This window comes from Pogoniulus pusillus, chromosome Z (assembly GCF_015220805.1).
Source record: "Pogoniulus pusillus isolate bPogPus1 chromosome Z, bPogPus1.pri, whole genome shotgun sequence".
Taxonomy (NCBI): domain Eukaryota; kingdom Metazoa; phylum Chordata; class Aves; order Piciformes; family Lybiidae; genus Pogoniulus; species Pogoniulus pusillus.
The window spans coordinates 39,900,000-39,912,546 of record NC_087309.1 but is presented as its reverse complement, the minus strand read 5'-3'; the positions used below and the strand labels follow the sequence as shown (position 1 = coordinate 39,912,546).

Sequence of the window (12,547 nt, the reverse complement as noted above, 5' to 3'; positions counted from 1 at the left end):
GAGGGGCAGAATCACCACCTGCTGCCCAACCTTCTTTTGTTACAGCCCAGGATACTGTTTACTTTGTAGGCTGTGGTGTACTAAACTGCTTCTGTCCATCTCTGACCAGCCAGGTGGTCTCTGGTAAGACGGAGTGCTTTGTTCTTCAGCAAGTGAGGCATGTCCTTCAGATCTTAGGAAACTGTCTTCATCTTCAATCCATTCTGCTAAAGTGAAAGGCCAAACTTGAAAATAAGTACTCCCAGTTTCTCTGATGCTGCAAGACTGTGTCAGCTGCCTTGGCACCAGCATAGTCTGGCAAACCTTGCACAATGTGATAGACATTCAGTGTTTTACTTCTGGCTTCTTTTTCTGTAAGCAAAGCTCTCCAAAAGTCACCTTGTTTTGGATGGCAGACTCTTGCTGCCTGTCAATGGCTGGGGTGGTAAATCAGCAGGGGAAATCAAATACCTGTCATGTCCCCTTTGCCTCTGCATGGTAGGAAGTTAGAGCAGGTTTTCTAAATGCAGAGATGTTAAGAGGATGGAATTTTTGAGCTTCCTTCAAGCTTTGTGTATTGAACCACCAAGATTTATTTCCTTACTGCACATAAATGCAGTGCAGGTTCAAGTTAATTTCAGTAATTTTTTTGTCTTTCTGTCTCTTCTCTCCTGTCCCTTGAGAAGGAACCATAGTCTAGACAGCACCAGCCTAAAGTGCTTTCTCTTCTTTCCTCTCAGCAAAAAAATTATGCCATCCTTGATGAGGCAGAAAGACATCTTTACAGAGGTTACCAGTTCTTCTGTGGTTTTAGTCTGAAAACTGAATGTCCTTAAGGGCTGTGCACTGCAGCCCTGGGTGCACTGCTGGGCCATAATGGTTGTTGGCCAGGCTCTTCTGGGACCTACACTAAAGCCTGGCCTGGAGACATATTTCAGCTGAGGTCTTCAGTCTCTGCCAGCTGTCCTCCTGTCTATCACCAGCAGAGCCTTGTTTGTAGCTGGCTACGTGCCACGCTGATTCAGCCCTCCTGGTTTGAATTTGTACCTGCCTTTATCACCATGGTTTTACCTAATGATCACTGAATCATGCTTCACTCTGGGTTACTCTGATTAGACCTGATGCTGGCACCAAGCCGTGAACTAACTTCATGATCGCCACTGACTTGGTTAATGAACTGGACTCTTAGTTGAAATCTCACTATGTCATTTGCTTCTGCCTTGCTTATGGTCTGAAGGATGGGCTCATCACTGGTGAGGAACCTGTCCTGATGACCATATCATCATGCTTTACTTTCTGTCCCTCAGGGAGCAGCTGGCCTTCAGAGGTCGCTGACACTGTACTTGGTTGGGACCTTTCTTCTTGTTTCTGAAGGCAGCTCATTGTCCTGGCTTTGTTTTTTCCTGATGGCCTATCTGGCTGCCAGAGCAGTTCAGAAATCATCATCGTGGGCAATGGTTTTGTACAGCAGTGTCTCTGTGGTTGTTGTTCTGCACAGAGTGAAGCCTGAGGCTGCTCAGAACCTTTTCTTGCTTTTCTCTGTTTATTCAGGTCCTGGCCTCACTTCTGTCTAGGGTGATATTGAAGTATTGGCAAGATCAGCTCACTGGCATATGGGCATTGGCTGTGTGATCCCCTTGGCCTCTTTACAGTCTTCCTGCCCTTTTCCAGAAATTCTCTCACAGGGTGGTAAATATAACAGGAGGTCAACGTGTCCTTTTATTAGGAGACACTCTGGAGGTCCTGTTGATGTGTGCCTGATTCTGTTGCAGCACCATGTTTGAGAATAAATGTCTTTTCATTCCCCTCTGCTAAAAAATGTCTGATCAGCGGTCTTCTAAGGTATCAGTATTTTGAAACCTAACAGGAATGTGCTTTGAGATCTTTCAGTGAGGCCTTGGATGCTCAAATGTAGGTGGCGCACACTGTTTGAATGAATGAGTTGTCATTTCTGTTCAACATCTTTATCAGTGACATTGATAAGGGGACAGAGTGTCTGCTCGGGAAGTTTGTTGACAATGTGAAGCTGGGAGGCTTGGCTAATACACCCAAAGACTGTGCAGCCATTCAGCGAGCTTGGACAGCTTGGAGAGCTGGGCACAGAGGAACATCATGAGGTTCAATAAGGATGAATGCAGAGTCCTGTATCTGGGAAGGAACAATAAACTGTACCAGTACAGACTGGGAGGTGATCTGCTAGAGAGCAGCCCCATGGAGAAGGATATGGGAGTCCTGGTGGACAGGAAGTTCTCCATGGAACAGCAATGTGCCCTTGTGGCCAAGAAGGTCAATGGGATCCTGGACTGCATTAAAAAGAGTGTGGCCAACAGATTGAGGGAGGTTCTCCTCCCACTCTACTCTGCCCTAGTCAGGCTCCATCCAGTTCTGCGCTCCCTAGTCAAAGAGAGACAGGACTACTTGAGAGAGTCCAATGGAGGACTACAAGGATGCTGAAGGGATTGGAGCATCTCTTGATGAGGAAAAGCTGAGAGCCCTGAGGCTGTTTCATTTTCAGAGGAGAAGACTGAGAAGGGATCTAATCAATGTCTGTAACTATCCGAGGGCTAGGGGATCAGAAAGGAAGGGACAAGGACAGCCTCTGCTCAGTTGTGCCCTGGGATAGGACAAGGCACAATAGATGTAAACTACAGCACAGGAAGTTCCACCAGAGAGGTTGTGGAGTATCATTCTCTGGAGACTTTCAATCTCTGTCTGAATGCGTTCCTCTGTGACCTGCTCTTGCAGGGGGCTTGGACTTGAAGATCTCCTTCCAAGCCCTAAGGTCCTGTGATCCAGTGATTTCTGAGAGACAGTAAAACTGTGGACATGGCAATGACCATATGTGAAAGGAAATAGTGGTTCTCCCTGCTCAGTTCTTCCAAACTTCTACAGATGTACTGAGCAGAGTTGAGGATCAAGCTAACTCCGTCCAAAGGCTTTGGACTGTCCAGTAACAAGCTTTTGTAAGCCAAACCCACAACAAATAGCACCAGTCTTACAAAAGAACTACTCTGTACCTGTGTTCCTGGCATGCATTTGCTTCTGCGGCTGCAAAGACACCCACTCTTGAGTCAGACCCAGACCCTTGGTTTCTGTCTAAGTAGAGTGAGATGGAACTGTGCCTTGCAGCAATAGATCTTAGTAGCTCAGGTGAGTAGTTCAAGGATTACTGCTCTGAGTCAGGAGCCTCTAAAACTCTGAGCTTCACAGAGTAATACATAACTTTATGTGACCTGTCTGTGTCAGCAGTTGAGACAACACGGGGCAAAGTACACAAACTAGAACACATGAAGTTCCACCTAAACATAACAAAGAATTACCTTGTTGTGAGGGTGCTGGAGCCCTGGAGCAGGCTGCCCAGAGAGGTTGTGGAATCTACATCTCTGGAGGCATTCCAAACCTATCTGGCCATTGTAATCCTGACTAAGCTGCACCTTTAGCAGAGGAATTGGACAGAATGATCTCCAGAGGTCCCTTCCAACCCCTATCACAGAATCATAGAATCAACGAGGTTGGAAGAGACCTCCAAGATCATCCAGTCCAACCTAGCACCCAGCCCTATCCAGTCAACCAGACCATGGCACCAAGTGCCTCATCCAGTCTTTTCTTGAACACCTCCAGGGACGGTGACTCCACCACCTCCCTGGGCAGCCCATTCCAATTCCATGAGAGGTGTTCCTGGAGCACTTGTCCTTCTGTTGGAGAAATTCTTGTTAGCACAGCACACAAGAATTGATAAACATGAGCAACCCGTGCTGGGAACGTCCTTGGAGCCCTGCTAGCCCAGGAAATTGAGCTGTAAACAACTGAGCACTCCACACACAGCTGCAGTGGGCAGAGACTAGATAACCAAAGGGGCTGGAGTGGGTGGTGATGGAGGCTGACCCTTAGAATGTTATGATAAGCTAACCTATGCACGCATTACATGTAACTCTGGACCCTCTGACTGTAACCAATCTTGGTGGAGCACGCCTCTTGCTAGAAGTGCATATAAGTCATTGTATCATGGAAATAAAGTGGATTTGACCATCTAGCTGTATTGGTGAACAAAGAGTCATTTTCCCATAGCGCTCCACCGACATTTCTCAACATCCTTCCAAACACGTGTTGCATCATTACCGTCAGCTTTTGTTGGTAGACAAGTTTAATGATGGATTAACATGATTTGTGCTGATTGCTGATGTTAAAATGTGTGGCTTTAGCCATCAAGAGTTGGAACACAAAGCTTGGGTTCACGACTATGTCACGCCTGGATCTTTGGTGTACTTTCGCGGAAGGGAATGGGAAAGCAAGGAGGCGACTCAATGTGAGTTAGCTGTCCAAGTGATCCGCGGTTTATTGAGAGCATCAGACTTCAAGTTACAAAGCACAGACCTTTCAGTTAGGGTGAGAAAAGCGAGCGCATGCAGCATGCAGCGTGGCACTGTTCACTAGCATTCGGCGCATCTAAATATTTGGCTATGCATGATCCTTCCTACTTGCGGCTACTGCAAAAGCATTTAGTGCACCTAGATATTGGAATTTGCATATTCCTGCTGTTTCCCTCCTACTCTGGACACAGTCCCACAGAAGCTGTTTATCAGAAGGCTCAAGGACAAATTCCTCTGAGTTTCTTCACACACAGCGCTGTGGTTTACTGCAGCTCCAATGCTCAGACCTCACATCCAAGGCTTGATTGTACAAGCTTCTAGGGGCTCGTGCCCCCTCTCTTTCAGCCAGTTCTCAACATACTTTCATACCAAAAGTAAGTAATTTATGCTTTCTTTTTCACAACAAAACCTAACAGAGGGCAAAAGAATGTTGAAGAATGGGTTGCCCATGGTATATGGAGCTCTATAAATCCCATATTGGTTGTTGGTTGTTTGTTTGTTTGCCTGCTTGTTTTACTCCTTCCAGAGATGTCTTGGGATCTAAATTCTGTGTTGCAACCCAACTTAAGGATTCCCTGCCTTGTGACTATGGCACAAGGTGATCAGATGTCTCTTCCTCTTATGTCAGCAATTCTAGGAGAATAATGTTTATTACATGGTGGCTTCATCCTCCCTTTGTGTTTTCTAATGCCTTTGCATTGACCGCCTTCTGGTCACACAGGCTTGCACATCACTTTGTGTTGAACTGGATCACCATGTTCTCAATGCCTGTAGGTTTCTGTCGAGTTTCAAACCTCACTGATTCAGGGGGTTCAAATTTCATGCTTCAGGCTTTCAGGAGTGTTTTCTTAGGGCATGGTTCTCCTACCTTTCCTCTTGCTGTTAAGGATTGGCTGCTGGTCAGTAACAGCTCTTGTATTTCTGCAGGTTTTTTTGCAAAGAAAGAATTTCCTCAGTGCTTTCCTCCATTTTTTTCCTTCATTTTATGTCAGAGTTTTATGTCAGTCACGAAATTAACCCTTATTACCTTCAAGCATCTACAAGTTTGCTTACACAAGAAGGCTGCAGAGGGCCTGTTTCCAAAGGCCTGCAGTGACAGGATGAGGGGAACTGGTTTGAAATGAGAGAAAAGCAGATTCAGATTGGATGTTAGGAACAAGTTCTGCACCATGAGGGTGCTAGAACACTGAACAGGCTGACCAGGTAGGTAGCTGAGGCCCCATCCCTGGAGTTAGTCAAAGTGAGGCTAGACAAGGCTGTAAGCAACCTGACCTAATGGGGGATGTCCAATGATAACTGCAGCGGGGATTAGACTGTATGCCCTTTGGAGGTCCCTTCCAACAGAAACCATTTTATGGTACTACTTCACAAACTAAAGTTCTGGAGGGCTTTTCTAGATGCTTGTAGAGCATAAGTAGAATTAAACTTTTGCTCTGGTGGTTGGCTGAGTCCTGCTTTGCATATGCTGTAATATGCATCATTGTATATTAAAGTTTTCTTTCAACTTAGTGTCATGAAAAAAATTACCTATAAACTTACTACCTCCAGCTTCCAGCTGAAATATGCTTTGAAGGGTCATTGAGAAGAAGAAGTTTGTTGTTTGTTTGTTTGTTTTCTGTGGATTTGGTAACATATTCTAAAATTAATATTACCATGGTGTGCCTTGGCTTCTGTGTTCACTTCCTGCTGGCTTGGTGAGGACAACATCGAATCATTAAAGTTGGAAAAGACCTCTGAGGTCATCAAGTCCAACCTTATATCACTTTGTAAATGAAAGTTTCTTTGTATGTCAAGAGAGGGGACAGGAGCATCACAGCGTTTTCAAATCATAGGAGTCAGAACTCACGTGCCATTGATTTTGTTGTGATGTGATTTGTGGTTCTTAGCACGTTGGATCTGTTATTTCTGTCTGTCTGCAGACTCCAGCAGTCATTTCATGTCAGTTAAAACTCAGATTATATTATCTTGTTTTCAGGTAAAGGAGATAAATTCTCTGAATAGCAGGATGTCTTTTTTTTTTCCCCCCAGAAGTTTAAGACAAAATTGGAAATCCAGTGATACTTGTATTATTTACTTGCTATTCAGAGAGGAAAGACACTAACAGAGGCAATTATGCACAGCACTTTCTCCTGTCATTCTTAGGCGTGCAAGGGCCTAGCATGAATACATCTGTTTGGATCTTTGTGGAATTTCAGATGTGGATGAAGAACTCGTGGTTCAATTTCTTAAGGCTGCAAAACTGGAATAGCAAATCACAGAATTTGTATTCAGAGCTCAGCTCTGCTACTTTAGATCTAAGCCTATTTAGAAGAGAGCTGTGAACGCTTAGAAAAAAATATCTTGGAACTTTGAGAGGAAAGGGAGGTACTAAGTACTTCAAAACTGCAAAGGTAAGAGAGACTTTACACATAAAAGTAAACTTCAATAAATTTCTCTGGTTTCTTCATTCAAACTTTCCTCCTTTCAGACTACTCCGGCACTTCCTACACAAGCTCTTCTGCTGATGCCCTATCTACAACCAAACTGCAGAGGAGCACAGTACCACCTCACCACAGCTTGCATACAAGTACCACCTCACCACAGCTTGCATACAAAGAAGTTCATAGGATCACAGGATGTCAGGGGTTAGTTAGAAGAGACTTCTGGAAAACTTCAAGTCCAACTCACCTGCCAGAGCAGGACCATAGAATCTAGTACAGGTCATACAGGAGCACATCCAGACAGAGCTTGAAAGTCTCCAGAGAGACTCCACAACCTCTCTGGGCAGCCTGCTCCAGTGCTCCATGACCTTTACAGTAAAGAAGTTCTTCCTCATGCTGAGGAACCAGAGGCTGGCCTTGTTCCTTCCTTCCTGACCCCCCAGCCCTCAGATAGTTACAGACATTGATTAGATCACCTCTAAGTCTTCTCCTCTCCAAACTAAACAGCCTCAGGGCTCTCAGCCTTTCCTCATCAGCTGATGCTCCAATCCCTTCAGCATCCTTGTAGTCCTTTTGTTGGACTCTCTCAAGTAGTTCCCTGTCCCTCTTGAACTGAGGAGCATAGAACTGGATGTATTCCAGATGGGGCCTGACTAGGGCAGAGTAGAGTGGGAGGATCTGTTGGTCACACTTTTTTTAATGCAGCCCAGGATCCCATTGGCCTTCTTGGCCATGAGGGCACATTGCTGTCGCGTGGAGAGCTTGTTACCAAGTTAAAACACCTAAACCCCTGTAGTTTGGTAATAACCCGTTTGGAAGCAGCCTGCAGTCTTTTGTAATCTGCCTGTGCTCAAATCAAGAGTTCCCTGGCTGATGTGACATGATTATATGTTATGATTACAAGTGTTAACCTTTCAAAAGAGAACCTTCAGTTCCTTCTTTTAAATACCAAATGCTTACAGGTATAGTACTTGCTGATATTTGTTCCCTGACAGTCTCACTTGTTTTCAAACCCCAAATATATGAAGTTGCGGAGTGTTAGATTGATGTTTCTTTTCACTCAGATGTCATATTCATCAGCTGTATTGTGCTAGCAGGTTGTTAAACAGACAAGGTGACTTGCAGAGTGACAGTGTAGTGATGTGATGTCCCAAACCATTAGAATACAGCAGTGATGTGGGTTTTTCCCTTTTGTTCAAGCTGTTTTTGCAACACAGTGGGTTTTCTTTCTTTCTTTTTCTTTTTTTTTTTTCCCTGTTAAACACAGGTGAGAAGGTTTCTGAATAGACATGTTCCTGGGAAAAAATTCCTAGTTAATGAATGACAAAACCTGGAGTTCAGTTTTAGCTTCCAAGGGTGTCTAGAGACAGGACAGGGGGAATTGTTTGAAGCTGAGGGACAGCAATGTTAAGCGTGGATCTGAGGAAGTTCTTCAGTACGAGGGTGGTGAGACTCTGGAACAGCCTGCGCAGGAAGGATGTAGATGCCTCCTGCCTGGGGGTGTTGAAGGCTCTGGGTAAGGCCTTGAGTTTGTGAGTCTACCTGAGAAGTGTTCCTGCTTATGGCAGGGAGGTTGGAGTAGATGATCTGGAGAGGGTCCAGTGGAGGGCTACGAGGATGATGAGGGGACAGGAGGCCATGGCTTATGAGGAGAAGCTGAAGGACCTGAGGCTTTTTAGTCTGGAGAAGAGAAGACTGAGAGGGGGTTTGATAAAAAATTATCAGTATCTGAAGGCTGGCCAGGAGCAGGGGGACAGACTCTGCTCACTGCTCCCTGGGATAGGACAAGGAGCAATGGGTGTAAGTTGCAGCGAAAGAGGTTCTGCCTCAACACAAGGGGGAACTTCTTTGCTGTAAGGGTCACAGAGCACTGGAACAGGCTCCCCAGAGAGGTTGTGGGGTCTCCTCTGGAGACTTTCAAGGCCTGTCTGGATGTGCTCCTCTGTGACCTGTGTTAGATAGTATTGTCCTGCTCTGGCAGGAGGGCTGGACTCGGTGATCTCCTTGGGTCCCTTCCAACCTCTAACACCCTGTGATCCTGTGATCTCTGAGATCTCTTCAAACCTAAGGCATTCTATGATGATGATGAGCATAGTTGGGAAATGCCAAAGACATAGGAAGAACTAATGTAAGTGTGTTTTATAGTGCAAAAAGATACATTATGCTATGACAATAAAGTGATTACTTGATATCTTATACTTGCTACATTGTCCATTTTTAAGCTATAGTAAAAGGTATTTTATGGTTCTACTTGAACAGCCTCCCAAGAATACCCGAGGAAGGGAAGAAACTTCTGCCTGACATTGTACCAACTGAAGTGTCTTTCTCAACTCGTCAAACTCTTCTTAGTGATGGAAGAAAAAATTGAAGAGCTCTCTGCAGAAATTCTGCTGGTGCCTTCCTTTACAGAGAGGAATAAGAGTGTTCAAGGTAATGAATGCTTTTCCTTGCGTGCTGATTCTACTTTGTGCACTTTTACAGGACTTTCAACATTACTTACTTAGTTTATGCCATCGTATTTGATATAATGTATCCATACCCACTGAAAGTCCTTTTGAAAGACCTAACATATGAACACGATGACTCCTGGAAGAGCTGATAGCTGTGTGTGAATCTATGGTGTAATGACTGATGGATATTTGTAGTGAAGAAGTATCAAACACTGTAACTTAATATCTCTTATTCATTTATCTATGAAATCTTGTATTTCAGATAGGACAAAACAATACATGGAATATGAATTCTTTGAAATTGTGACCCTTTCTGGATTGTCTTAAGAGCTGCCTTTTTCAAGACAGAAACACACTGACTTGAGTGTTAAACTTATCTTAATGCAACTAAATGCTGTATCATAGAGCCCTACTTTAAATCTATAGTTCTCATAAACACCTACTAATATGGACTATGTTTGCTATCATGCTGGCTTCAGAGGGTATTTTAGAGGAGGCTCTACATAAGAAAGAAAACTGCTTCAGAATCAAGCCTTGAGTTTGCATTTGTTTTAGATTCCAAACTCACTCTGTTTTTCATCTAATTGCACTCATATCATATGGGGGGAACCTGAAATTCTGAAAATTCAGGTGAATAACACCTTCCAGGTCACAGTGTGCTCATAAGTGTTCTTCTACTCTGATACTTCTGCCAGTAGAGAGACTCCAGGTCACCAGGGAGCAAGTGGTTTCAAGAGCTTTGATTGTATTGCACGAAAGGATCAGACCATAAATGAGGCCAGGCTGCTCAGGGAGAGAGGATAGGTGGAGTCACATATTGGATATCTCTGTAGTCGAGCTGCAGGCTGAGAAGAAAGCTGTTTTGGGAGTATGGTCTTAGAATAGTAAATTGATAAAAAATACTTAAAAAAATCTGAGTTTGTTGATGGATCCTCAGCTAAAATACCGACACTCAAAGAAATGCAGGTTAACCTCTGTATTTTCAGAATGTGCATCTAACCTCAAATAAAGTTTGCATTCAAGTTCCATTTTTACCTTCTTTAATCTCTCTGCTTTGTCCACTATGTTTTACCTTTTATGGCCTTGATCCTGCAAAGAGGTGTTAGAGGAGACTTCTCACAGGTGTGATGTGGAGGAGAAGAGTATACATTCAGTGAGGGTTGTTTTAAGTGTTTTTTTTATTTGTGTGTTCTGTGATAAACTGTGAAGAAAAGTTGAAAAACTCTTGGCTGGGAAATCTGTATTAAACATATTTAACTAACTACACTCTAAGGCATCTGATCTCTGGTAATCCGGAGAGCGTAGTGATTTCACTGTTAACAAGGAGTATTTTAACTTCCCGGGAGATGTTTTTAGGGCTTTATCCTACAGGCATTTTTCCAAACTTAGTTACATCCAGAATGGTTCCATGAAAGTGTGTGAAGCCTTCTGCTTCTTTTGGGAGGAATGTTCTTTTAGAGTAATCATGTCTAGAGCAACTTAGCTCTTAAAAAGGTGAAGAGAAGGTATCGCTAGGTCTTGTTTCATAGAAGTATGGAATGGTTTGGGTTGGAAGGGACCTTAAAGATCACCTTGAGTCCTGTGTCCAGTTCTGGGCTCCTCAATTCAAGAGAGATACTGAGGTGCTGGAATGTGTCCAGAGAAGGGCAACAAAGCTGGTGAGGGGCCTGGAACACAGCCCTGTGAGGAGAGGCTGAGGGAGCTGGGGGTGTTTAGCCTGGAGAAGAGGAGGCTCAGGGGGGACCTCATTGCTGTCTACAACTACCTGAAGGGAGGTTGTAGCCAGGTGTGGTTGGTCTCTTCTGCCAGGCAAGAAGCAATAGAACAAGGGGACACAGTCTCAAGTTGTGCTGGGGGAAGTATAGGCTGGATGTTAGGAGGAAGTTGTTGCCAGAGAGAGTGCTTGGCATTGGAATGGGTTGCCCAGGGAGGTGGTGGAGTCACCATCCCTGGAGGTGTTCAAGAAAAGCCTGGATGAGGCACTTGGTGCCATGGTCTAGTTGACTGGCTAGGGCTGGGTGCTAGGTTGGACTGGATGATCTTGGAGGTCTCTTCCAACCTGGTTGATTCTATGTTCCTATGAACATTACAGTTCCAACTGCCTGCCATGGGCAGGGACATCTCCCTCTAGCCCAGGTTGCTCAAGGCCTCATTCAACCTGGGTTTGAACATCTTCAGGAAGGGGGCATCCAAAACTTCCCTGGGCAGCTTGTTCCAATGTCTCCCCACCCTCACTCCCAAGAATTTCTTCCTAACAACAGAATTGTCCAGGCCAGAAAGGCATCCAATCTAAATCTGCCCTCCTCAAGCTGTTGTAGGAGGCAGTCTTCTGGTTAGAGGGCCCATTCTAAAGAAAACATGAAATTACTTTGACACTAAAAACACAGACTTTAAAAACACAAATGAAGGTAACACTCTTCCAGGCAAAATAAGTCACTGGCCATACTTTTGGTTTTAGTATTGCTCTTCTGATCAAGTGGATTTACTCACAGAACTTTGCTCTGTTATATCAGCTTCTGGATCACAGCTGAAGGGAAGACATGGCTAGAGAAATACAAATAAAATCTGACTAGGAGAAGGCTTTACTGGTGTTATTTTCACTTTGTATTGTCAGAAATCTCAGTTGTAGTGAAGAAGTGAAAGATGATTTGATGTGGGAGAATGAGAGCTATGTTCCCAGTAGTTCCAAGTTCTCTTAAGTACCAAAAGGGATTTAAGATTTTCTCTGCTAATGTCCTATATTGGGCTGATAATCTCTTTTTTTTTTTTGCAGTTTTGAAGGCTGAGTTTGATCAGGAGGATTGATAAGATTCCTTGCTTTTATTTTCCTCAGAGTACATTGATAATCTGTGAGTAGAAAATATTAATGGCTTCTTCTGTACTTATTTAGAAGCCTTCTTACCAGAAATCTGGTTTCACGTAGCAGAACCTGGAGTGCAGACCTGCCCAGGGCAGCTTGAAATTAACTCAGGTACCAGCATCAAGGGTAGGGCATAGTACAGGCTGCAGAATCAGCCCAAGAAGCAGAGCAGATTGGCCCAGGCTGAGCTGCCTGCTGATGTTGCTTGGCAGTTAGCCCTACTCCTCTCACTGGTTTGAAGCTGGGTTAGGTGCCTCCAGAACTACCCTGCAGTCGCTGTAGACCTACCTGAAGTATCAGTCCTCTGCAAGTAGTTCTGCTGGTAAATTAGGGGAAGCTGTCTGCTTCCTGAAAGGTAGGCTAATCTCCAAGTGAGCTGAAGTTTCCCTAGGCATCAGATAGATTGGAACCTTGTGCTTGCTTCCTTTTCTCTTTGGTTGATCTTAGTGTTCACGGGAGCCTTTTTAT

At 44.3% G+C, this 12,547-nt stretch overlaps 1 protein-coding gene across 1 annotated transcript in view; it reads left to right on the top strand.

The window, feature by feature from the left end:
- KIAA0825 (KIAA0825 ortholog) overlaps positions 1-12,547 on the top strand; it is a 359,412-nt gene that overhangs the window by 92,792 nt on the left and 254,073 nt on the right. The window contains 1 exon segment of the mRNA XM_064176290.1: positions 9,029-9,199. Coding sequence (XP_064032360.1) covers positions 9,029-9,199 — 171 coding nt within the window.